Source organism: Mycteria americana, chromosome Z, assembly GCF_035582795.1.
Source record: "Mycteria americana isolate JAX WOST 10 ecotype Jacksonville Zoo and Gardens chromosome Z, USCA_MyAme_1.0, whole genome shotgun sequence".
NCBI lineage: Eukaryota > Metazoa > Chordata > Aves > Ciconiiformes > Ciconiidae > Mycteria > Mycteria americana.
In genome coordinates this window covers 68816576-68841833 of record NC_134396.1, presented here as the reverse complement: position 1 = coordinate 68841833, position 25258 = coordinate 68816576, and the positions used below count along the sequence as shown (strand labels likewise).

General features: G+C 43.4%; 1 protein-coding gene across 3 annotated transcripts in view; it reads left to right on the top strand.

Moving 5' to 3' along the window:
• The window catches only part of ECPAS (Ecm29 proteasome adaptor and scaffold), a 62773-nt gene extending 37567 nt beyond the window's left edge, over positions 1–25206 (top strand). For all 3 annotated transcript variants that reach the window (XM_075488695.1, XM_075488694.1, XM_075488693.1), the window contains exons 26-49: positions 1105–1159; positions 1945–2059; positions 2983–3048; positions 3302–3419; positions 5326–5493; positions 6399–6478; positions 7261–7366; positions 8681–8728; positions 9756–9877; positions 11038–11188; positions 12117–12182; positions 13936–14025; positions 14537–14603; positions 15347–15438; positions 15530–15596; positions 15832–16023; positions 16994–17202; positions 17686–17729; positions 18301–18493; positions 19124–19268; positions 19897–20002; positions 20160–20248; positions 21444–21515; positions 22356–25206. In XM_075488695.1, the coding sequence (XP_075344810.1) occupies positions 1105–1159; positions 1945–2059; positions 2983–3048; positions 3302–3419; positions 5326–5493; positions 6399–6478; positions 7261–7366; positions 8681–8728; positions 9756–9877; positions 11038–11188; positions 12117–12182; positions 13936–14025; positions 14537–14603; positions 15347–15438; positions 15530–15596; positions 15832–16023; positions 16994–17202; positions 17686–17729; positions 18301–18493; positions 19124–19268; positions 19897–20002; positions 20160–20248; positions 21444–21515; positions 22356–22495 (2601 nt within the window). In that variant the 3' untranslated portion in view covers positions 22496–25206. The remainder of the gene's footprint in view (positions 1–1104; positions 1160–1944; positions 2060–2982; positions 3049–3301; positions 3420–5325; positions 5494–6398; positions 6479–7260; positions 7367–8680; positions 8729–9755; positions 9878–11037; positions 11189–12116; positions 12183–13935; positions 14026–14536; positions 14604–15346; positions 15439–15529; positions 15597–15831; positions 16024–16993; positions 17203–17685; positions 17730–18300; positions 18494–19123; positions 19269–19896; positions 20003–20159; positions 20249–21443; positions 21516–22355) is intronic.
• The last annotated feature ends 52 nt before the right edge of the window (positions 25207–25258 follow it).

Sequence of the window (25258 nt, the reverse complement as noted above, 5' to 3'; positions counted from 1 at the left end):
TGCCCTTTCCTAACACTGGCTCCTTGTCCCTATTTTTGCTTCTCGCCTCCTTTTTGTCCCTTCCTTCCCCTTCACTTCCATTGCCTCTTTTCCCCCGGTGCTGCTGCAGTCCTTAATGAGGTCTTTTTGAGACATGGTTTATCTTTTGTTACTAGAGGAACATACTAACTGGCAGATGAATGAGCCTGTTTGGCACCTTTATAAACATCTGACTTGCACTCAAGTCAGAGTGAACTTAGTGTAAATAGCTGTTTAAGATGAAGTAGCAGTACATCTTCCCCTTGGTAAGATGAGGTTGGTGTCTGTATAGTTTTTAGGATTTATTTTTGTAAAATACTAAAAGGAGGTCTAGGAGGGGAAGAAGGGGCAGAACTAGATGGAATTCCTGGACTCATGTGTTTCACGGAGTTTGTCACATCTAGGAGCAGTTACATTGTGCTGCATGTACTGTGTATATTTGGTGTGCTTTGATGAAAACCTAATATTTGGGGTGCTTGTCTGTAATGAGAGAATGTGAAAGATCCTGTACAAGGACTTAATAAAGCATTCCCAACCAAAATGTCCTCTCTCTGCATAGAGGTATACTACAGACTGTGATGGGACCATGTAACCATTTTGTGCTCTCAAGGTAATGATAAAGAGCTTTGGGGCAATAGGTGCTTCTCAAATATAAGCTGTTACATGTAAAACCTTGCCGCATATTACACTTGTCTAAACAATGGATCTTGTGGAAGGTGGCAAAATCCACTAGTTTGGGGATGAAGAAAAGACGTCCTCACACAGAGGATAGCCGCATGTGGCTGCAAGCCAGATTTATGACACATTACTGCCATGTATTAGACAAGGAAAATAAAATACGGGGTTTACTAATGGTATGGTAGCTGTAAAAAAGTGCTGGACAAATAACTGTTATCTTCTGTGAATGCCAGTCAGGCTGCTGCTTACCTGTCTGGAAAGGAGGGCAGTTCTTGTCATTGGTGTAGCTCAAATAGGCCACTCCATTGACACAGTAGCCTCTGTTTATCTGTTAGGAACTTGCCTTGAGACCAGACAAAGGATCCAAAACCTGAGATAAAAATAATGTCCTTTTTTCTCATCTTACAGTCTCATCTCAAGGATATTCAAAGTGCATTTATTTCAATTCTGTCAGATAGTGATGGTAAGTACTATCACATCTTAAGAGTTTTGTCTTTTGCTGGGCTTTTTAACAGAATGGAGGGAATCTTTGAACAGGCGGAAAGTCACCTATACCCTCTCTGTCAGTCAGCGTTAAAAGGTGACTGTAGAAACATCCCATTTCTGATGTAATGGGAATGATTTCTTTTCTAGGCGTCACATGTAGAGATAAGAAGCACAGCTTTTTTCTGTGCTTTGCTAACCAGGCACAAATCTTTTTCTGCATTTGCCCCTTCTGACTGTAATAACAGAAACTGTTCGGTGGTGCTACTTCTGCTCTGCTTTGGGCAGCAGGATGCATATCGCAGAGTTCTGCATGGACAGGAACCCTCTTTAAGCTAGCAGATTTTGGTTTATAGGTCTGCCCACAGCAGCTAGTGGAAAGGGTAGCATCCGGCAGCCTATCCAAAGCTCACTGAAGTTGAAGAGAGTATTACTGTTAACTTTGCGGGACTCCCGGGGCCAGCAGTGTGTCAGAATGCTTATGGCTCTTGGAATTCTCTCTGCTATTTCAAAAGCTGCAGTGACAATATTAACATGAAGATGTCACCTAATTTGATGGGGGGTATGCCTTCAGAACAAATTGCTGCTTCAGAATGCAAAGCTTGTGTCTTGCCAGACTAGATCTGCTCTGAAATGGAGAGCTGTGAACTGCAGCACAGAGCTCCTTTTGCTGGATCATGATTTTGGTTGAATCTTGTTTTTCAGATGTGTGTATTACTTAATTACATGCTTATCTTTAATTTTACTTTGTAAAATCTCTTGCAGAGCTTAGTCAAGATGTTGCTTCAAAAGGTCTTGGGCTGATATATGAACTAGGAAGTGAACAGGATCAGCAAGAGCTAGTCACCACACTTGTTGATACCCTTATGACTGGGAAAAGGTACAGTGAGCTCAGAACACAGTGAGACAGTACTCTGATGGGAACAAAAATGTGCCTCTGTTGTGTGTGTAAAGATGTTTTGTGGGCAAGGGCAAGCCAATATCCATATATTGCCAGTGGGTCAAACTGGGATGTTTCTTAATTCGGCTTAGAGTTTGTTGTGACTGAAGTTGTTCTGATTTTGTTCCATTCAACAAAGCTTCAAAATAATTATTGAGTCCTGATTCAAGCAGTTCAAATCATCTGGGGTTTGGTTAGATTTCCTACTTGCTGCATTGTGTAATTGCAAAGGACAATGACCTCTTGCAGCAACTCTGAACAATGTGAATGTTGCAGAAGTGGGGACTTGCTTGTGCCTGAAATGTACCTTTTGCTGAGAAAGTGTTGTTGATGTTCACTTGTCAGCTTTAGTGCAAAAAATGCTTATCTTGCAGGACTCCTGGCTAATAATCATGTCAGTCAGTGCTGGAAATGCTCCTTAACAGCCTACTCCTGTCTAACCTGGTGTGGGTGTGGCCACTCTGAATGACAAAAACGGAGGCTGGGGGTGTGGGGATCCAGTGATGGTAAACAGGAACAGATCAGATGAATGGAAGTTGGATTTTTTCATTTTGAAGTAGAGATTTGCTGTCCATTATGTGGCTGATGTCTGGGCAGAAATAAAAAGCCATCGTTTACATTCTGCCTGCACAGCAAAACCATCACTTTCTGCAGCATCTCCTTAACATTACACACGATACAGGTTAATGAGATTCCTTGCAGTGTGTGTGGCTTTGCACACCTGTATGTTTTTTGTGGTATTGGAAGTGAAAGAGTAGGAAGTTACTGAGTTAATAAAGCAAAACAAGTAACTTGTTCTGTAGCATGCAGTCCATTCAAGGGTAGAGTTTGGTAAAGCTAATATTGGACCTCTTTTCTACCAGAGCCAAACATGAGATGACTGGAGAAACTGTGGTGTTTCAGGGTGGCCTGAGCAAAACCCCAGATGGGTAAGTTTGCTAACAGTCTCAATGACAGAGATGCAGTCAGTGCTGAAAAGAGTATTCCCTTCTTCATAAATGTGCTTCCTGAGCTTTTCATTCCTTCTTGTTCTCTGAGTTATGATAAGTATTTTCTTGTAGTACAGATAGGGTATTCACTTCTCTCTGTCTGCTTTAGGCTGTGATTTGACTATAGCTTTAGCTATTGTGGCATTTGTGTAGCTAAAAATAGTGACACTGATTTTCCTTCTGCTTTCCAAAGTCAAGGTCTTTCTACCTACAAGGAGCTTTGTTCACTGGCTAGTGATCTCAATCAACCAGACCTGGTGTACAAATTCATGAATCTGGCCAACCATCATGCCATGTGGAATTCTCGGAAGGTAATTTGCTGCTTTCATACCACTTCCATTCCCACTGTGAACTCTGGAAACAATAACTGCATTTCTTAAGCTCTGGTTATATGATCTATGGATAACTGCACATGGAGGCCATTTGTTGATGCTTTGGTGTCATGTCGAATGCAAATGTACCAGCCTGAGAAACAAATTTAGGATTACTTGAAATTCTTACAAGAAAACATTGGTACCACAGGGTTCATATCATTGTATATACCCCCTGAATCAGCTGTGATCCCTTCCTTTTGCTTTTGAGTGTGCTTAGAGGCCAGGTCTTGATGTGTTCAAATAGTGAGATAGTATTTTCAAAACTGGATGAATTTTCAGATGCCAGAGAAAGTGACCTTTAGTATGTAAAAAGGCAGAGCAAAAAGTATTCAGCAACAAGTTGCTAAAAAGCCTGTTGACAACACGCCAGTTTAGTCACTGTTGTCCAAAGTATCCTTTTTTAACTCAAGTCTTGATATTTTAAAGCTACTGAAACCTTTAGCAAAGCCAAAATACTATTGGATCCACTTCCTGCCAAAAAATGTAGCATCATAAATTTTAAGATTTAAGTATACATTTCAGAGCTTTAACCTGGGGACTTTTTCACGGGGTTTACATAAGCATGGAAGAACTTGTTTTGTCTGTGGAAGTGGGCAGAGCACCTTTCATTCACTTCCATGCAGAAGACCCAGGTAGCTGCATCTTCTTTCGTGCTCTTTCATGCTTGCTACTTGAGATTTTGAGTCTCTGGCAACACCACTTAGTGCAAAAAACAAGCCCCAGCATTAACTTTCATTCAGAGTTTGACAAGTCAGCACATCTCTCAAGACGTTTTCCCTCGCTTTGCACTGGGAACTCAGAAGCACAGGAGCACAGTTAGGTTACTGACCCTTGTGGAATTTCACCAGCCAGGATGAGTCAAGAAAATCCACTCAGCAACTGTAGGCTGAGCTTTAGCATTTGAGGAAATTGCAGAATCATTGAAGTTGAAGGGGACATCTGGAAGTCTGTGCTCCAAAACTTTGCACAAGAGCTAGGCAGAGCAAGCTGTTCAGGGCCGTGCAGATGATGCCTCCGTATACTTTCTGCAACCTCTTGCTCCTCACAGCAGTGGTCCTAACTGAGAGTTTGTCTTTATTACTTTTCCTTTTCTAGACTAACCCAGACAGCACATCCTGTCCTGTGAAATCCCTAGCATGAGGTTTTGAGAGGCAGCTTTTGACACTGCAAGTCAGGAAACATGAAGTCATTAGAGGCAGTCACTGCACTGCCTGTACTGAGCAATTTCTTTTTGGGCTATCCTGCCAAATCCCGTGGGACTTCATGGGTGAGCAGCAGTTCCACTGTTAGAATTGACAGTGGAATTGACAGTGTTAGAGAAAGAAAAGAGTATGGAAGAATACTTCAGTTTAAAGTAAATATGGACAGATGCAAAATTATAATCCCCAGAAATTTCAGGTTGTAGAGCTAAGGTAGAGTCATTTTATTTTTAGTTTTCCAGTTCCTAAGTTATTCTAGTTTTTCTAAATGCAGCAGAGTTGTAGGGAAGCAGTGGCCCACCCTCACCAGTTTTTCTGACAAAGAATCTCTTTTGGAAGAACATGCTCAAATCTTCGTAGTTTTAATTCTCCACCATTCTCTTTTGCAAATGAGGTCAATTGGTATCTTGAAATGAAGGTTGGAGAGAAGGAAGTTTTGAAGTAGTACGTTGTCTGCTAAGTGTGATTGTATGCTTGAGATCACTGTGGTACTGTAGCACTGATGGGGGGCTAATTCTGGTACCTTTTGATTTAATCTAAATCTAGACTGTGTCAGTCAACTTTGCCACTGACTGCGATGTGCGCAGGAGCAATAACTGAGTGAGCAGACTGTTTCAACAAATACTCTTTTGTCATCATTTCAGGGAGCAGCTTTTGGTTTCAATGTGATAGCTGCCAAGGCTGGAGAGCAGCTGGCTCCATTTTTGCCCCAGCTTCTTCCCCGGCTCTACCGTTACCAGTTTGACCCCAACCTGGGCATTCGACAGGCAATGACCAGCATTTGGAATGCCTTGGTCACCGACAAGTCGATGGTGAGTGAGCAGCAAAGTGCAGAGTAGTGGCTTTGCTGCCAGCCAGCAGAATCTCAGAGGTCCTCATGGGACAGTTGCATCTTGTGAAAGGAGTGGCTGTGCAGAAAGAGGTGAGGTATTGTCCTACAGAGAAAGAGGTGCTTGAATCCATGGATGAGCTGGAGGATGTGCAGAGGTTTTGCACTGCCTCTTACATGTGAAAGGATATCGCAGACCTTGTTTGTGTGGCCAGTGTTAAAGTTTATGATTTACTTTACTTAAAGGGGTCCTTCCACACGAAGTGGTGGAATTCGTATTCCACACAAATACTGCTTTGATATTGCTTATGAGAAGCTCTTCAGAAATCCTTATGGCCTAAGATGCCCTTCCTAGAGCAAGAGCACCTAAATATGGTTCCTCAGTTTTTAAGTGGGAGGAAGCCTATGGGAAGAGGCTGTTCCATCAGTTTGAGGATAATTCCTCCCAGGCAAGTTTTAGGAATAAGTGATTTTCGTGAGATGCCTTTGCTCTGGCTCTGAAAGGCCTGGAATTGGGTTTGCAAATCTTTTCTACTACCAAAGCTGATCTTAGTGTGAAGTCATCCCTCATCAAAGCACAACTGCTTCTCCTGTAAATACGTGTTTGGTGCTGCATCTAAACAGTTCAGTTAATAAAGGACTGAGGGACTTTCCTGTTTTCTCATCGTCTCTGTCACAGCATTAAGCCCTGAAGCAGTGCAGAGAAAGGCATGTGTAAAGCAAAGTCAGAGTAAGTTTGCGTGGGGTCAGCTCTGGCAAGCATCAGCTCATCTGCTGTGGCTGAAAGCAGGTTGTATTGTCCAAAAGGACTTTTTTTTTTTTTCAGAGTACAGGACAAGGATGCACAGTCCATGCTTGTTTCATGATTTGTCCTTTTTTTAATAATAGGTTGATAAGTACATGAAGGAGATTCTTGAGGATTTGATCAGTAACCTAACCAGCAGTCTGTGGAGGATCAGAGAATCCAGGTATTGCTACGAAAGTAACAAATTTTTCTTTGAACTCTCTTTTCTCTTCTTCACCATAAACTTGTTAAGCTGAAGAAGTTGAGGGGGGAAAGAGGACGCATCCTTTCATCAGGATAGAGCCCAGTCTTGCAGTCTGCACTTGAAGTGTGATACAATCTTGAAGCTATTTGCTTCATTGAGCCTGAAATTTTTTATTGCATGTAGCTTGAGCATGATACTAAACAATGTTCTTTGAAGGAGGAGTTTTCTGGTCACAAAGTTCTTACCTGTCCTTGGACCTGAAATACTGCTTAATGTTAGAAAATCTTGGCAGTCTGGCTATATACATACTTGGCAGCAGGATGCCAGCTGGTATAGTATTTTTAATAAACTGCTTTTTGTTTATAATGGTTTGTAGGTATGCTGTATGAAAAACTTCCATTTTAATTTCAATTCTAGACCTTAGACTATTTTGTTTTGTTCTTATACTATACTTAGAGAAAAGAAATCTGTAAGTATAGTATAAGAAAAAATTTTGTAACTGGAATGTTTGCAGTTTTCACCACAGCAGCCTTTCTCACTTGCTGTCACCTGTTTCAGATTTCACCTGACTGGCTGAACTATTTTTCTCTGCTGAAGGAGACATTCTTATGACAGAGTAGATTTAGGGTTTGGGGAAAATAGGAATGTGAAACAATTTTCAGGTTTTTTTAACCATTTACTTATATTTATAAACATATCTGTATATACACCTATATCAAATAAGTACACCATGTGAACGAAATAAAATTTCATGTTTGCAGCTGTCTGGCACTGAATGACTTACTAAGAGGAAGACCTTTGGATGACATTATAGACAAGCTTCCAGAGATCTGGGAAATCCTATTCAGAGTGCAAGATGACATTAAGGTAATGGCACTGATAATTGAACAGGAATCTTGAACAGAAAGTACAGTGGTCAAGCTCTGAGATGTTTAAAGAGAGATTCTCTGAGAAGTCAAGTTGAAGCCAGTGGGAGTTTTGGGTATTAAGCAGACTAGAATTTCAGGCCCCTTGCAGTTAAAATTTCCATGCCGCCTTGGAAGTTCTATGTGTATGTTTCTCATGTTTTTAAGTGTTGGTTTTTATTCCTACTGTGCTTATTCTTGATGGTTCAGCTTTTTCCTGCATATAAAAGAATTCCTAAGTATTTGCTTAACCCTCAAGTATAGAAATATTTATTTTGGGCTGCTTGTGTGCTTAAATGACTTGCATATATAAAGTCAGAGTCCTCGGGTCCTTCCAGGTTTGAGCTGTGTTCTCTCTGGTTCTAGACTTCTCTGCTCAAGCTTAAGCAAGGCTGAGCTGTTTTCCAAAGCATGCTGTGTACCACGAAGTTGCTTCCATACTAGTAGATTTAGTGTGTTCAGAAATGTTCCTGGGCACTAAAACCAACTGAGCAGTTTTGCCTCAGTGCTAATGAGCTATATCATCCTCCAAAATAGAGCAACTGTCTGCAGACTGCCTTTTGGGAAGGATCTAATTCCTGAATTTTACCTAGAAATGGTTTGGGAAGGTCTACTTGTCGCAGGCCACATTTTTTTCCAAGAACATCCTAAGACATTACCAGTCCAGGTGATTGTGTTTCAGTACCCAGGAATATTGCTAGATACTGCTTAATTCATCAATACAAGTAAAGTTAAGAGTCTAGTTGTTGGTGGTGTCACGTGCCAGCAGAGCTGCACTAATTTTACTGTTTGCTTTTAGTCCATCTTTCTCTAGTCCTAGACATTCAATTGAGTAAAGCATCAGTAAGCACCAGGCATTATACTGAGGAGGGGGTAAAGCATACCCAAAGCACTATATACTTCTTTTTGCAATAGAACGTTCTGTTGCAGTAGAAGGTTTGGTTTTGGATTTTATTGTTTGTTTGGCATTTTTTATTTTGGGGGTGTGTGTGTGTGTGTGTGTGTGTTTGGAAAAGGACAACCAATAAAATAATATCACAAAGGTGAACAGAAGCACAGACAACCTGACGGTGTCAGGCAGGATTGTTGGTGTATTGTCATTGAGTAGACCAGATACTCAGATGGACCAAAGCCAAAATTTCTTTGAAAGATATTATATTAAGTATTAGCCATTAATATAGCCTTGTCACTACTAGTGTAATACTTATCAATTAATGTGAATCATTCTATAGTAGATTTTAAAATAGTAACAATGGATTGTTGACTTCTTTTTTAGGAGACTGTGCGAAAGGCAGCAGAACTAGCCCTAAAAACTTTAAGCAAGGTAAAAACTCTAATTTCGTCATTTGCACATGGAGACGTGTATGGTTTTGATGTCAGGTAATCATTCAGTATCATATCTGCAGGAGTGACCTGTTTACCATAGACTGTTGTCTTGAAAAGATCTCTAGTAAAAGGGGCAGTTGTGATAAACAGAACAGCCCCCTCGAAAGCTATCATAATAAGCTTGACCACATACTCTTCTGTACTTTTGTTGATGCTGGTGAAGTTCTGCTGCTTGAGGATAATGTGATGGTAAGTTCTGTACAACCAAAGCAGGTGTATAATGAACTGGGTTTTTTCCTCTGATGTCCTTTTTTTCCCCCGCTTGGGAGTGTGATTTAAGGAAACTTCCTGTAACTTCAACAGTTGACCAAGCCAAACTGATCTAGTTGACCAAGCCCAGTGGAACCTCACTGGTGTGAAAAAAAGTAATCCAGTTTGGACTTCACTCTTTGGTGCTGTTACTGACACAAGATTTTTTCAGTGTAGTACACAAAGGACTTAGTATTTTGTTTGGTTTTCCTCTAAAAGAGTCACATCGGTGGAAGTGGAAAGGGATCTTAAGAGCTATGTTTTGAAGTCACGACCTTCACAGTGCATGCAGCATGACATTTCAATGGCACAAGTGGTGATCTGGTCCCAAAATGTTGTTGGAATTGCAGAATCTGTTCTGATCTGAGACTTGCTGCTCTGCCTTGTGCAATGATTGAATCCATGTGGCTGAGATAGGCTGTCCCTCAACTGAGAGGTCATTTGGTCCATCTCCATCCAGATGCAGACCAAGGCCTGCTAGGCTCTTGAATTTGCCTTTTCTGGAAGCTGACCATAGCTGAAACTCCTTTTAGAGATGTGGCTTAGGGCTTAAGTACCTCCTGGAGAGGGGAATGGAGGTGTAACAGCCTGGGTTTTGCTGTGAGCAGTTGCTCTAGTTGCTGTTGGCTTCTTCTGTCTGACAGAGAAGGTGCTTTCATGTAATCTCAGCAGGAGGTTTGTACATGCTTGTAACACTGATTCTCACCTGTCCCCAGGTCTGTGTGAAAATGTGTGATCCCTCTAAAGGAGCAGCTGGTCAGAAGACGATAGCTGTATTGCTCCCTTGCCTCCTAGACAAAGGAATAGTAAGCACAGTTGCTGAAGTTCGATCTCTCAGGTTAGTTTTGCATCATGTAAGTTCCCTGGAGGTCAGGTCATGATTTGTCCCAAAGAGACTCCGCTTGTTCCCCTGAGTTGCAGAATGCTCTTTGTGTTTGAAGCGACAAGTTTCTCCCCAAAACAGCTTTCCTGCTGAGTCCTTTTCTTACTGAGTTCAAACAGCAGCCCCGGGAACTCTACCTATCTTTTGGGAATATCTGGCCTCTCCGCAAATACCCAAATTCAGTTCCCAGCAGGAAGTTCTTTTCTCCCTGTACCACTGGCAAACTGATCTGCAAGCAGTTTGCTGCACTTGAGGCTGTCTTTCAAGACTGGCATATCTATTCTGCTTGTAAACAAAAAATCCCACGGTAGTTCTTGAAACAGGCAGGTCTTATTTCATGACTGATTGTGAGTAATGACAGTTCACGTCCCAGAGGCGGCTGCATTTGGTCACACTGTTCAGATACGTTTTATGTCACGTAATGGTTTGATGTCCCTTGATGTGTAGGGACTTCGTATGCTTGTCACTTTGTAACCTTGTTTATTCCTTCATTTGCTTGAAGGACAGAAAAGATGGAAAATTCAGACCTGGAGTGTAGCTGGTCTTTGCAAAAGTAATTTTCTTTTATTGAACATGATTATCCAGGAAAGTTAGAAAGCTCCTAACAAATTATAATGAATATTACTTGAATTTTTTCCTCCCTTTTGAAGATATGAAAACCCTTTGTCAAAATGCAGCCTGAGATATGTGGTCAGTCTGAAACTGAGAAGTGGGATTTGAACAGATCATTGTTCAAATCCACATGTAATTTGTTTTTCCTTGGGCAGAGATAATGTCTCTGGGGTGACTGCCCAGAGCTTCTTTAAAACATGAAGATGTGTTATTTCTTCCTACATCTGTCTGTAGTACTGCCTGTTTGCCCATTCCCTTTGTGATACGCTGGCCAAAGTAAGCAATCTCTGGGCAAAGCATAGCATCAGTTGAAAGCTCAGGGCTAGGGTATGTTTTTGCTTAAGCAGAAAAATACACAGATTTTTGTTTGCAGGTAGATTTATATTGGTGTATCTGACATTTGGATTGGCCTTTTTGTTGGTACTGGATTAGAGTAGACCAAAGAGGTTTTTCAGCTAAGTCTGTGTGTTTCTCTGTTGACCTTCCCTTTGATCTTTTTCCAGCATTAACACTCTTGTGAAGATCAGTAAAAGTGCTGGGTCTATGCTGAAACCTCATGCACCAAAACTTATCCCAGCCCTGCTGGAATCCTTGAGTGTGCTGGAGCCTCAAGTCCTCAATTATTTGAGTCTTTGTGCAACAGATCAGGAGAAAGTAAGTGCAATTATAATGGGAAAGTATCATTCCCATTGGGAATGGGAAGCTTCATTCAGTGAACAGAAAAATAGCAGATTTGGTTGAGAGGTGTTCAAAGATGCAAAGAGAAATAGCTAGTAAGTTACTAAAAAAAGTTTGGTCATTGGAATATGGCTGGACAAATGTGGGGGTTTTTTTGAAGGGTTGGGATTTTTTTAATTCACTAGACCACTACATATTTCAGAACAATCTTAGTAAGAACTGTTGTTAAATGTCACTTCAGCTTCATGTAGAACTGTGAAACAGGTGAAGAGAGAGTCTGTAATAATTATCTGGAATGCACCTGTACTGTCAAACTTTGCTGCTGTTTTTCCCAGGGGATTAACTGCAGGACTTCTCATAACATAAACTAGAAGGTGTGCCATAGCACTATGGGCTGGAGGTGGATGTTGTCAGCACTGTGTCCTTTAATCTCTCTCAAGAACCATATTAATCAGTAGCAGTCTTCTGGGAAAATGACTGAAACCCACTGTTCAGAAGCAAATTTAGCTAATTTCATTGCGGGGAGGGAAAGGAGTCAAAGTCTGCCCTTTGCAAATGAGAAAGGAGTGAACAAAAAGTCAGACTGGGATTTTTTATCTTTTTTTTTTTTCTCCCTTTTTTCTTTCTTTTTTCCCTTCTTTTCTTTTTTTTCTTTTTTCTTCCTCTTTTTCATTTCCGTGATGTCAGGAGTGCATGGTTTAGCTCCTGTACTCCAGCTAGAACATCCATCTGCCTTTGAAAGGGAGACATTCATAGTCTGTAGACATAATTACTTTCTGCCTGTATGCATCTGAAATGGATTTTGGTTTGAGTTTGTGAGGTAGTGAGTTATAGCTGATGTTGCCCTTTCCACTGTTTTCATGTTGAGTTTACACTTGGTTTTGGTTTTTTCGGTTTTTTTTAGACTGCAATGGATAGTGCCAGACTTAGTGCTGTCAAGTCATCTCCCATGATGGAAACCATTAACATGGTAAGTACTTGATTCAGAAGGGTTCAAGTGTAAGGTATGTTGTAGGAGAAGAGTAGGAATCAAAGTGGGAGCTTTACAGAATACCTCTTTGGAGTTCATTTTATTATCACATCTCCATGTGGATGTCTGTCCACCTTCTCTTTCATGTACTGACTTCTCTCATCCTGTTGCCACAGCTTGCTCCTCAGATCAGTTGTAAATAACCTTGGCTCCATTTGGAGTCCAACGGATTGTTTCTCTACCTGAAGACCTGCCTGCTTTGATGAAGAGGGCATCTTTCAAGTGCTTTTCTTTGGATGGGGGCTCAGCTGGTTCTGGATTATGCTAGCTGCCATTTCTCTTCACCTCTGGCCCACAGTTCCACAATCAGCTTCTCACCTGGGCCTCCAACTGATGATAGTCATTGTTTTTAAGGCACAAATGCTGTCCAACCCTTGCCTCGTGGTGCCTTAGATATCCCTGCTTGGGCCTTGCCAGTGCTTTGATGGTGGAGATGCTTAGAGAAAATGTTGATATCACTGAAAGCACTGTCAGCAGCTGGTGTTTGGCACCATAGTTTCCTGCTGCTGGAGGAGGAGTTGCTGATGCGCAGACACTGTGCTGTAGGGTCTGTCTTGGCAGAGCTCCCTGCCCTCTGTAAGAGCCTGTCCCTTCCCAAAGAAAAGATCCTTCTTTTCTGCTCAGGCACTGCACACAGCCAGGGGCATGCGAGCAGGCAGGGGGTGTGAGTGCTGAGCAAGTTTTAGGAGAAGCATAGCCACCAGAGCTATTCTTTGTTTCCTGCACTTAGGAAAAGTAACAACAGCAAGCCCTCCTGTACATAACAGCATGTGGAGCTGTGTTTTGGTGTCAGGTGGAGCGCTCTCTATAAATAGTGTGTAAAGCAGCTGGGGATGAAAGGCTCCATGTGGAAGTGTACTCACTGCCACCCCACAGGCTGCAGCAGCTGCTGCTGTCCCTCCTCCAGGCCATGCCTCTCCCCTGCCAGCCCTGGGAGGACAGTTGTGCTGCCCTGATCAATGCTTGGGATTTCTAGGGGAGGGGAGAGATAGTGTGGCTACCCTGGCGTAGCGTGAAGATGTCCTGGCTTATGAGTAACCTTCTCTCTATTCCTCTATATTCTGGGGCTGGCTGGGATATTATATCCTTGAATGGGATATAATGGCTTATTCCCTTCACCATACCAGTGCAGGGGGAGGAAGTGACAGCAGATCTGACTTCTGAAGCCCAGAGAGGTTTACCTTCAGTTAGTATGTGATCCTTGAATTTGCTAGAGGATGAATGTCCCCTCTGCAGACAGTGTGCTACACAGAGTGCTGGAAGCATGAGGCTTTCTGTTTTGCCCAGTGGCATTTTAGGCACAGGAGTTTACAAATGGTTTGCCTAGTTTGGTTATGTTACTGCTTCAGGGTTTCAGACAGTTGGGGGAATGCTGGGTTTTGTCCTAAGATATGCACACCCTTGCATCCTTTTCCCTCCCCAGAAGGAGTCCTTGCTAGCGTGTTACTTTCAGCTTTCTAAACAGTTGGAGTGCAGAAGTACATCAGTTCCAGCCAATGATAATTGAATCTGTATGTGGTGGAGGCCACTTTGTGGTGCCTTTTTCCCACCATGCAGCAAATTCTTATGATTCAGCTGAAGACCAGCCTGCAGAACTGAGGCAGGTCTCAGCTGGAAGTAGACCAGCTTAAGTCTGCTACCATTACCTTTCTTTTTTCTTTCTTTTTTCCCCCCATCCCTTGCCCTTCTCTAGAGCTTGCAGTATTTGGATGTGTCCGTCCTGGGTGAGCTGGTTCCTCGGCTGTGTGAACTGATCAAAAGTGGAGTAGGCCTTGGCACAAAGGTATGTCTGTGATTTTAATAGTTCATTTGGAAGTGGAGAAGGGAACACAGTGTAGTGTCAACATAAATACTGTTCTTTTGACTGTCTCTTTTAAAGTGACAGCTTGGGCTCATTCATACTGGAGTCATTTTACATCTGAGTCTCAATCCACCTACATTACTTCTGATTTTCTGAATTTGTGCTGCCTCAACCTGCCCTGGGCTACATGGCTGTAGTGCTCTGTGGTGGTTGAGTGCAGAAGGTTGTCCTTGATAGCTGTAAACCTTCCAGGACCATCTATCCTGAGTGTGGGTCCTGGTAACTTTTTCAGTTCTGAATTCAATTCTTGTCATTCATTTGTTGCAAACTGTTTTTCTGCTTTTACCTTTCGCTCACGGCTTGTCAGGGCAGAGGCTCGGTGGGCCTAGATCATGTCATACAAGTGCATATAGCACTGCGGCAAGTATTAACAGTAATAACCAGGGGCTAATATTGTTTTATCTTGCCTTTGTTTTCCCTTGCAATCTTCCAGGGAGGCTGTGCCAGTGTAATTGTGTCATTAACCACACAGTGTCCTCAGGACTTAACACCTTATTCAGGTAAGGTTTGTTTCTAGTGTCAGGTTTTAAAGGTGCTTTTCGTTGCTGTTCTGTAGGTAGTATTTCCTCCCTATTGGCCCTTGATTTTATCACAAGAATTATCTTTACGTGTGTATTTTCCTCAGAGAGCTGTTTGAAGTTGCCTTGTGTGTATGAGACTGGCATGCTGGGGGTAGGTCCTGGTGATGTTAAATACGTCACCAAGTTGGGAGACGCAGAGGAAGGAGTTGAGGGAATTCACTAGCACCCAGCAGCAACAGGCAGAAATATCTCTAGACTTTCTTGGAGCAGACTAACAATGCCCGTGTTAGTGCAGCACTCTCAATAAGCACTTGTTCCTTCAACGTGAGCTATGGGAGGACCATAAACAGGGAATTTGCTTCCTTGGGTCTTAGTCTTCTCTTCACAATTTATTGTGATTTGATAGTAGAAAGAGGGTCACCTTTCTGTTGCAAAATAGAAATAAAGCTGAAAACATGATAAGCTGGGGTGCTCACGTACAGGAACATTATCAGTCAAGGTGTGCAGGCTGAGGCTGGCAAAACGCTAGCTTCCGCTGAGCCTTGCTGTGTTATGCCGTGCACTTGTTTAAACATAAGGACCAGCCAGACCTATAACCCCGCAAACATGCGACGAGGAAAAATGCATAAATTCAGACAATCTAATGAAATGCAGGCTATTGTAATTCTTGCCACAGCAATAAAAACATGATCCTTCTGATAAAGCGAAGTCTCTTCCAACAGGCAAACTTATGAGTGCTTTACTTAGTGGCCTGACTGATCGCAACAGCGTGGTACAGAAGTCTTTTGCCTTTGCTATGGGGCATCTAGTCCGGGTGAGTTGGGGTTTGAGATGGTTTTAGGGGTTTTTTTGCTTTCTTGTTGTTGGGGTTTTTTTGAGTGATTTGAGTCTCTTCCCTGTTACAGACTTCCCGGGACAGTAGCACCGAGAAGCTGCTGCACAAACTCAGCAGTTGGTACATGGAGAAGGAAGGTATGTTGCTTTTGGGGTGTTGAGTTACAGAACACAGTGCAGAAAAAGTTCCTGGTGGTAGCAAAAGCTGGTAAAGAAACATTTCTATATTGTGATGCTTGGTTTCACTGGCTGAATAATTCCCATGCATCATTATACAACACTGTGCATTCCTCTGCTTCCCAAGAGGCAGACCAAGCTGTTAAAGGAAAATCCTGCTTCCCAGTCATAACGTGTGATTGTTTTGCTCCTTCAGAGCCAGTTTACAGAACAGGCTGTGCTTTAACTGTGCATGCTATGGGACGCTACAGTCCAGACGTAGTGAAGAACCATGCCAAACATGTGCTGCCATTGGCTTTTCTGGGCATGCACGAGGTTCCCGATGACGAAAAAGGAGAGAAAGAGAATTCTACTCTGTGGACTGAAGTTTGGCAGGAAAATGTACCTGGTAAGTTGCGTTAAGAGTGGTAAAAGCTTTCTGGGTAAAGAAGTATCATGCTTTCTGGAAATCCATTTTGGAAATACAGAGTTCTCATGGTAAGAGATTTGGGAAGCTTGTTTCCATTTTCTTCCTTGCTAAAGATGTCCTGTATGAGTTTTGGCAGGTTAGTTTCTCTGTGGCTATTTAAAATAATTACAGAGGTGTTGATCACTGAGGATACACAAAGACAGTCAGGAGAAGTATTTTAATATTGTGAGGCACTGAATGCCACTGTAATATGGCCCTGATCATGGCACAGATAGCTGGACATCTTTGGAAATTTTGATGCGGAGCCTTGAGTGGGCTGCTGCACACTCTGAAGTTACAGGGGACTTTGGCCTGTGTCTCAGGTTGGAGATGTCTCTGGTGATGCCTGTGGTTTTAACTTCAGTGAATGAATCTACGCTATAGAAGGGCTATTTTGCCATGCTTTCTGTCTGTAGAGGAGGACCTGGATGCATGGTGAAATGGTTTTGCTAGTTCCTTCTCTGACCTGTTTTCAGATCTGGTCCCTCAGTCACCAGATTACTTTTCTGGAGTTTGGGAAAGGAGCTGCAAAAAGGTTTTCCAGTGACCTGATCTTGCAAAAAAAAAAAAAAAAAAAAAAAAGTTGTATTCCTTAGAAACAGGCTAACACAGTGTCTAGTGTCTGCCATATGGAAGGACTGAGATGAGCTCTTTGTCTAGATATATGCTAAAGATTTTCTTTGGAAGCACCTAGAAAACAGAACGCATCTTCAGTCAGCCTGGGGGGAATTCTTCACCCCTTTGCCTGAAGTAGGCCTTGCTGATATGTTTCATGGCCAAAAAAAAAAGAACAATCTGCAATCTGTAACTGCTTTTTTTTCTTTTTTTGTTCTTTTCTTTTTTAATAAGATCAGATTTTTGTTTTGTGTTTTTGTGGCAACATTACAGTTTCCCTCTGTTTGATGTGCAGGTACTCAGGGCGGCATCAGACTGTATATGCAGGAGTTGATAACCATTACCCAGAAGGCTCTGCAGTCCCAGTCCTGGAAGATGAAAGCCCAGGGAGCAGCTGCCATGGCATCAATTGCCAAACAGACAGGCTCCCTTGTACCGCCGCATCTGGGAATAGTGCTCTCCGCACTGCTGCAAGGCCTGCCAGGGAGAACCTGGACTGGGAAGGTAAAAAAGGAACTGGCACCTCGTGGATCGCTGTGAGCACTAGCATGCAGCCCTCGAGCCAGGAAACGCGATGTTCTGTGCTGCAGAGCAGCGTGTGTAGGAACTCTGGCTTAGGGAGTCTGCCTTTTGCCCTGCATTTAGCAGATACAAAAATGACAGGGAATATAAGTAGGTGGCGTTCAGATTGCTTCAGGAGTAGGGTTCCCACTTAGACTACTTCCACTGCACCATATTCTAGCCTTGAGGTGCACTAGCTTGTGCTCAGAGGCGCTGCAAGGCCCCTTTCCACTGCCAGTTCAGTCAGACGGAAAGCCAAGTCCTCTGCAGCCTCTACAGCAGGAGTGGCAGGAGCCAGACGTTGCTTCTCTAGGTGTATTTCCCCACTACCTCTTGCAGCAGAGTACAAAGGTTTCCCCTGTGCGACAGGACTGTGCCATTTGACTGTGTAGCATTTCTCAGCGGCATCTGTTTTACTCATTGCAGGAGGAGCTGTTAAAGGCCATTGCCAGTGTCATCTCTGCATGCAAGTAAGTGTCTTGAAAGAGGTGGTACCCTCAGGATCTGGGATCCAAAAAGGAGGTTGTTGCACAGTGTTGTTACCTGTCTGATGCTAAGGAGACTCTAGAAAGTTGTGAACACCATCCTAATCTCCCATCAGTATGTGAGGAGTCTCTCTCCACTCACTGGTCAATGTGTGGATCACTGGTGAGAGCTGGGAGGGACAAGTGATGCTTCAGAGGGACCTGCAGAGGTAAATGGTTGATTTAAGGCAAGGAAGAGGATGTTGAGAGGCCAGAATTGCTAAGAATAAAGAAGAGACTAAGGGAAAAGATGGACACCTTAAAGGGGAAAAGAGAGGAAGAGGTAGAAGGGGGTGGGGGGGGGAAGTATTGGAAGCATATGAGGAAAGACAGGAAAGAAAATCAGGGAGAACAGCAGGGTAAGAGCAAAGAAGAGCACCAGAGTGTAACTTCAGTTACAACTGTTGGTAGGCAACCCTGTGCCTGGACACAGGAATTGCTTCTTATCTGTGGGAAGGGTGGTGTTTGGGAAGGGATTCATGTGGGTCTGATAGTTTCTGTGTGCCTTGTGTTTCAGTGCAGAGCTGCAGAAGTCAGTGCCTGGCCAGCCCACCATCAATGATATTGTCCAGGCTGTCCTGAAAGAATGTCGGAAAGAGAACCTAAAGTATAAGATGGTGGCACTGCGCTGTGCGGCTGGAGTGCTTCAGGCAACAAAGGAAGACCGGTTCCAGGAGCTGGCAGATATCATCTTTCCCATGATAAAGAAGGTGACAGTTCAGCTTCTTGAGTTTTCCCTCTTTCAAAAGAAAACACCTAAGTGGTGACAGTCCAGCTGATGCTGTTTTGTACACACCAGGCTTCTGCCCAGAAGGCTGCTGATGTGAGGAATACCCCACACTCAGCCAGATCCTTGGTGGGGCTGAATACCAGACTGTGGGTGAGCCCTGGGAGGGGTTAAACCTGTGCTGCCCAAATTCTGAATTAGTCCAACTGTTCTCTAGGCATAGTCCTTCCTGTGGGGTCCCGCACTGCCCCAATACAGCATTAAAAGTTAATTCCTAGCTGTTCTACAGGCAGCAAGAGACTCCTAGGAAGCTGTGTAGAGTGCTTCTGTTTAGTACCTGCAGTGCTATGCAGCTCTGCAAGTGGGACTCGTATAGCACAGGGAAGCGTTTGGATGCAAGGCCACGGAGCCTGCTGTGCGCTTCGGCGGGCTGCCGATAGCGCCAGAGCTACTGGTGGCCAAGGGGGCCTGCGCTCCATCTGTATGGAGGCAGTGGCTGGGTACAAGGACTGGTGTGCGCAGACTGCAAGGGAAGACTGAATTGTACTGAAGTGCGTGGCTAGCCTGCCCTCGTCCTTCTGTCGATCATACCTTCCCCCCATGGCCTCCGCAGAACTCTCTTGAGAGCGTGGGCACGGGTTTACCAAAGCATGACGAAGAGGATGAGGACATGAGGGAGAAAGAGGTGCAGATGGAGTCCCTGATCTGTGCCTTCGAGACCCTGGGCAAAGCCTGGCCAAGGAGCCCGGAGACACAGCGTAAGTCAGCTAATGGTGTGCAGAGCGAACTTTCTCAGCTCAAACTGTTTCCGCTTAAAAGAGGGAGGAGGGAGGGACCTGGAGATCATGTGGGGAGCGGGGAGGCTTTTGAGGAGGTGCAGGATCTCGCTGCCTGCAGCTCGCAAGATCTTCAGTGAGAAAGCTGCGCCAACAGCTTTCCCACAGAGTAGCCCATCCTTGGGGAAATTCCTTTACTGTTGTCTTCACTTCACTTCACCAAACTGTTCTGAGTTTGTGGAGACACGCAGGATGCCTGAGGTGGCTTGCCTAATCAAAAGCAGCCTAGTTCTGCTGCTCACATTTACATTTGCATCAAAGCTGGTACGAGGTGGAGGAACTGGATATATCTGAAAAAAAAACAGGTTGCTTTTATTAGTATGGCAGAATGTGTGATGCAGCTGTTTATCTTCCAGTGTTTGTTAATGAGAGTGTTGATGCAGTGAAGATTTTCAGGGTCACTTGTTACAGGATGTTGACTTGGTCATATGCAGTGACTGGCTTGATGTCACTTGGAGAGGAGCACAAGGAACACCTGGGAGAGAAAGCAGGAAGTGTGTCCTTCTGCCTTTCCCCGTGGTAACACAATGACATCCTTATTCTTCTGTAGGTTGCTATCGCCAAGAGTTTTGCCAGTTAATGTGTGACCGTCTGAAACTCAGCACATGGAAAGTGCAGCTTGGAGTGCTGCAAGCCATGAATGCCTACTTTCAAGGGTAATTCTCCTTTCTGCAGTCCACTTTGATTATATTTTTTTTCTTTGTTGCTTCAAACTGTTTAATGAAATTGAGGATGACACTGAATTCTCGGAGGAAGTCAAGCAGACTTCTGTCCCAGTGATGCAGGGTGTCTGACTGTTTTTGCATTTGCCAGGCTAATGCTGTTTGATGAGGAGCACTCAGACCCTGTGGCTTTGACAGAAATACTGTTGGAAACCTGTTCATCTATCACCCATTCTCTAGGTAAATAGAGTTCTCCCGGTTTGTGGTCAGTGATCAATTGCTTGTTAATACATTCCTCCTCTGGGGTTTGGCTGGTAGAGGAAGTGCAGAATAAGCATAAGCTGTTAGAGATAACAGTTTGCCCTTCCTTGCACTGCGCTGTGATAATTCTGATGTTGCAGTAGCTGTTCAAGACAGTACTATGCAGGGTGCTGTGCACAGAGAATTAAATTCCTCTGGTGCAAAAGAGCTTTGAAAGGGGAGGGAGAGGCAGACAGCAGACTCTGTACAACCTCTCCAGAGTGCAAATCGGAAATGTAATAATTTTCTCCATGCAGAAGATGGACCCCACCTATCAAGGTATTACTGATTTAATGAAACACAAGTTTTTCTCCACTGTTCAGACTTCTTTGATACGTATGCATTGGAGAGACACAAAATGTTCTCAGACAGCCAGTGCATGAAGCTCCAAGGCTTTGAGGCAGTCTGTGCTCTTCCTGAGCAGTGCGCCCATGGGGATACAAGTGCTACCGATGTAAAGTTGACAGTCATGGGGCTGTTTATTACTTTGGTAGTGTTCCCACTTGTCCTGTGACTGTAACAGTGTCCCAAGTCTCCTCATACCTGCATGTGGTATGTTTCTGGTATGCCTAAAGGCAGCACCTACTTTAGAGCTAGCTACCAACCCAGAGACCCCTTTGGGGGAAGTTTCTTTAACTATCAGTCCTCCTGGAATAAGACTTTAACAAGATTTTAGCTCAGGAGACCACATAACTTTTTCTGACAAGCTTGTGCTTGATGGCATAGGGTTTATGTACCTTCACTTAAACCCTCCAAATTTTAACAAGTAGCTTTATAGCCATTACAACTCGCCAGAACAGTCTGTTACACACAGAAATCGTCTGTGGTCACATTGCAGCTATGCCAGCATTGTTCCCTTTCAACATGGGTCAGGAACAGTAGTGCTGTGGTAATAGCAGAGGCGATGCACAAGGTTTAGTCGACTTGTCAACCTCTAGTTGGTCACTTTCTGCCATTCAAATGTGTCTAATTGGGGAGCACTGCAGACTGCCAGCACAGATGAGCTCAGTGAGTCTGTTAGCTCAGCTAACAGAAGTGGTCTGGAGACCTGTGGTGACTGCTCTTTGTACAGTTAGTGTGCCTTTGGTTCTCAATGTGGTTATGGGATTTTTTGTTTGTTTTTTAAATCCCTTAGAAAACAAAAGCTACACGTCCATAAGAACAGAAGCTTTGTCTGTGATACAACTGCTGCTCACCAAACTGCAAGGTGAGACTTTTTGCTTGCCTCCTGGGAGAGCCACTGTGTGGTATCGAAGGCATCTGACTGTGTGGCCTGGAATCCTGGAGAGGATGGCATTACCTTCTGCTTGCAACATTGGGTGATTCAGGGCGGTTGGGACTTGGAGTTCTGTGCTTGGTGACTCAGGAAACTTGGAGAGGGCTTGAAGTCACTGTGGGTGAAGTCAAGGTCTAAAGTACTGTTGGGTACTGCTTGGGTGAGGAAGATGTCCCGCAAGGAGGGTCCCAGGGAGAGCACACACGACTGAGTGTGTAGTCAGATTCTGCATTATATGCAAGCTCCATAGAGGGGAGAGCTCCGGTTTGTGCAGAATAGTAATTTTTACCCTTTTAGTGCCAAGTTTGGTTCCTCATTGTTAATTTAGGATTTAAGCCTTGCAGAGTTTACTTCGGAGAATGAGTCTACTTAGGTCTCAAGGTCATACGTGTCTGCATTTGTTCCGTAGCAAATGTTTCCTTTGGATTTCTGTTAGGCATTTCATGTTTCCTTTATTCTAGCAAGAATCTTCTTACATTACATGAAGCAATTGTGAAGTGGGAAACATTTGGTTCTTCAGGCCCTTGTTTTCACATGTCACAGGCTTAGACAACCAAGCCTAGTCTAAACAGGCATGACTCCCTGTGCAGCAGGTAGCACGTGCACCTGAGTGTCCAGTGGAATTTGCCTCCTCCGGGAAGAGCAGTACGGATTGCGCATGAAACGTCGAAGCAGTCACTCTTTCAGCCTGTCTGGGCATGGAGATGGCCTGTTGGTTTTTTTGGCATTCTGGTATTCATGTCCAGTGTCTGTCTGTCTTTATCTACACAGAAGCTCAACAGTGGGAAAGCCTGACACTAGAAAGCAGAGAGCACCTCATTCGTTCGTTGTCTACGATGGCGTCAGATAGCAGACCCGAGCTACAAGAGAAGGCATTTATATTGAAGAAAACACTTGAAAATCTTGACTAAGTTGTAAAACACAAACTACAAAGTGCCATGTAAAACAAAAACAAAAAAGTGCAGTGGTCTGAAAACCAAGTGGGAAAATGAAGATTACTCTGTAGCATGCATCATTCCTGGCCAAAATAAAAAATGCCTTAAATTCTTTTCCCCATTAATGTTATTTTTACTCTTTTAAGCTGATGGCTAGTTGTTTTATCAGTGAATACCTCTAATGATCTGCCCTAGAATGTTTATAAGTTTGCAACATCAAAAATGTTGAGGGCAAGATGCTTTTTTTTTTTCTTTAAATCGGCAAAAGAATGTTACTCAGATCCCCCTTGTCCTTCAAAGGAATTGTTGAAAAACCACTAGCACAGGAAGTGAAAATCAGCGTATTTGATTTTCACTTATGTCGCTTGTGGAGATCTGTTACCTGGTGTCTAAACAGTAAACCTTCGGGACTCTGCAGCAGAGCTAGTGTTTGTCATCGATAAAGAATGAAATGCTTCCCCTGATGAAGCCTGTGTTAAACTCCTGTGGCTTCCCAGGGGCAGGGTTTCATCTGACACTCGCCTCTGCTTCTGCTTGCTCTTCCCTTGCAGCCTGTTGTCTGAGAGTTATGAAAGGCAGAGTACTGTTAACTTCGCTCCTTCCTCCTTCTCTGACCTCAACATGGATTGACCGAGACTATGCCTTCCCCAGCTAGCAACCTCGGCCTCCCAAACTTTAAATGAGAACTTTTTTCCTCAAAGGATGCACAAGAGAGCACTTTACTGAGCTGTGTGGGACAAAGTTGGGCCTAGTTGGTGCCCAGGTGGAACACTGCTCTTCTCAAAATTGTTTTGCATGGACACTCCTCAGCTGCAGGAAAAAAAATAGGAAAACAATCTTTTCTAGATATGTTTTTGAAGAGTGTTCGAAGTTTGCAATGACACGTTTTTTTAATAGTGGTAATGTTTTATTCCCTTCCTGTTCGTAACCCTGTTCTTGCTTTGGAAACCTGTAATGATTTAGACTTGTCAATATTTGTAAGAAACTGAATCATCTGTCATTTCTCAGCAGCCCAAGTCATGCTGGTTTCTAGCAAATACTTTTTAATTTGCACTTAAGAAGAAAGACTATATCTGCATTAACGTGGAGTAAAATTGCTATATGATGATGTGGCCATGCTGCCTGTCTCCTTTTTTTGCCCTCCTCCGATAAGAGACAAACCTGACCACTATAGCAACAGACTTTTAATAGTGTAGAGTTAGCACTGCACCATAATCTGACCAGTATGTGTACAGCTTTTTGGGGATAAATGCTTTGCTGACGGTGAAATAAAATCATTAGTGTGGGCAATATCATGTCCATGGCTTTCAGCATAGGAAGGCTTGTTTCTTTTCTTACAGTCTGCAGCTCCTTTCAGATGTGATCTGTTAGGGAGAGGATTACTCGGATAACGTCACGGTTCCTCCATGCCCATTTGTTCAGAATCAGGTATGCAGTACCTACTTTTCCCTCAGGTGCCATTTCCCATTCAGTGTTTTCTGGTACTGTAACAATCTCGTTGTCTGACTTGCTCTCCACGGGAAGGGAGGAATGCGATTTGTGCACACCTGGTAAGAAAATGTCAGCAAGAAATGGGCAGAGCTGTCCCACTGTGGCTCTCGTGTAGCAGAAACCTCAGCGAGCACTATTGCATTGTACACTAGAACTGGTCAGTGGGCAACTCCTTGGTGCTGGGAGCTGGTGCTATAACGTTTTGATTTACACCGTGTTGCAGGGAGCTGCTCTTTGTTTACGTGTAGTTTGAACTATTGAGCACAGTGTACATTTTAAAATTTTACTGGGCAAATCACTTTGCAGTATCTTTAAAAACTTGCTTACTATGACATGTAGTGTCTTGAGTGCTCATTTATTTTGTATTAGATGAATATTACCAGTGATGCTTTGCTGTAGCAGTTCATTGTCTGACTTGGGTTTTTTTCGTATTGGTGAGTGACAGTAACAGAAAAGCAAGAGCCTCCACGTCTCTGGTAATCTGAGTTTTCACTGTGGACTGGAGTATTCAGAGGCAATGCCTAATATGGTCAAATGACCGTTAAGTAGAATAACTGTAATTGTTGTCAATAGCAACCTGAATTTCTCTATTGGGGATTTACACTAGAGGGAAGAGCGTATTCTAGGAACTCTACAAAGAGCTGGATTAACAACTCTGGCCCAGAGCGTTAGGAAGGTTAGAGATGGTATAACACTTTCTGAATCACAAAGCAATATGTCTTTCTCGTGATTACAGAACGGATTCAGAGCTCCTCTCTAAAGCACGTGCCTATACACAAAACCTACCTGTACAAAAGTTAATTCAGTCAGAGGTTTGATTTCTACCCCCCTCGCATTTGTAAACTTGACAGGATTAAAAAAAATAAATAAATAGATGTGGCCTTCCTAGAGTTTTTCCTCTAAAAGTGATTGCACTATGTAAAACACACTGTACTTTGCCCAGTGCGGGCATTTCTTGTGCTGCTGCAATGCTTTGTATACCTGAGTGCAGTGTGCAGACTTGACTCTAGCACTCACATTCTGACCTACAAGCTGTCGCTTAAATGGATGTATATTGAGAAAAGTTTTCTAATGTTGCAAGATCTCCATCAAATTCACTGCAATCTGTACTGTCGAAGTATGTGAATGGTCTGACTGAAAGAAAACCCTCCTGCTTACCAAAAAGGTAAATTTAAATAAAAGCTGCATGACCTGTTCTTCGAAGTGACTGGTAGTGTTTTTTTCTCCCACTGCGAGTATTCTACAGCA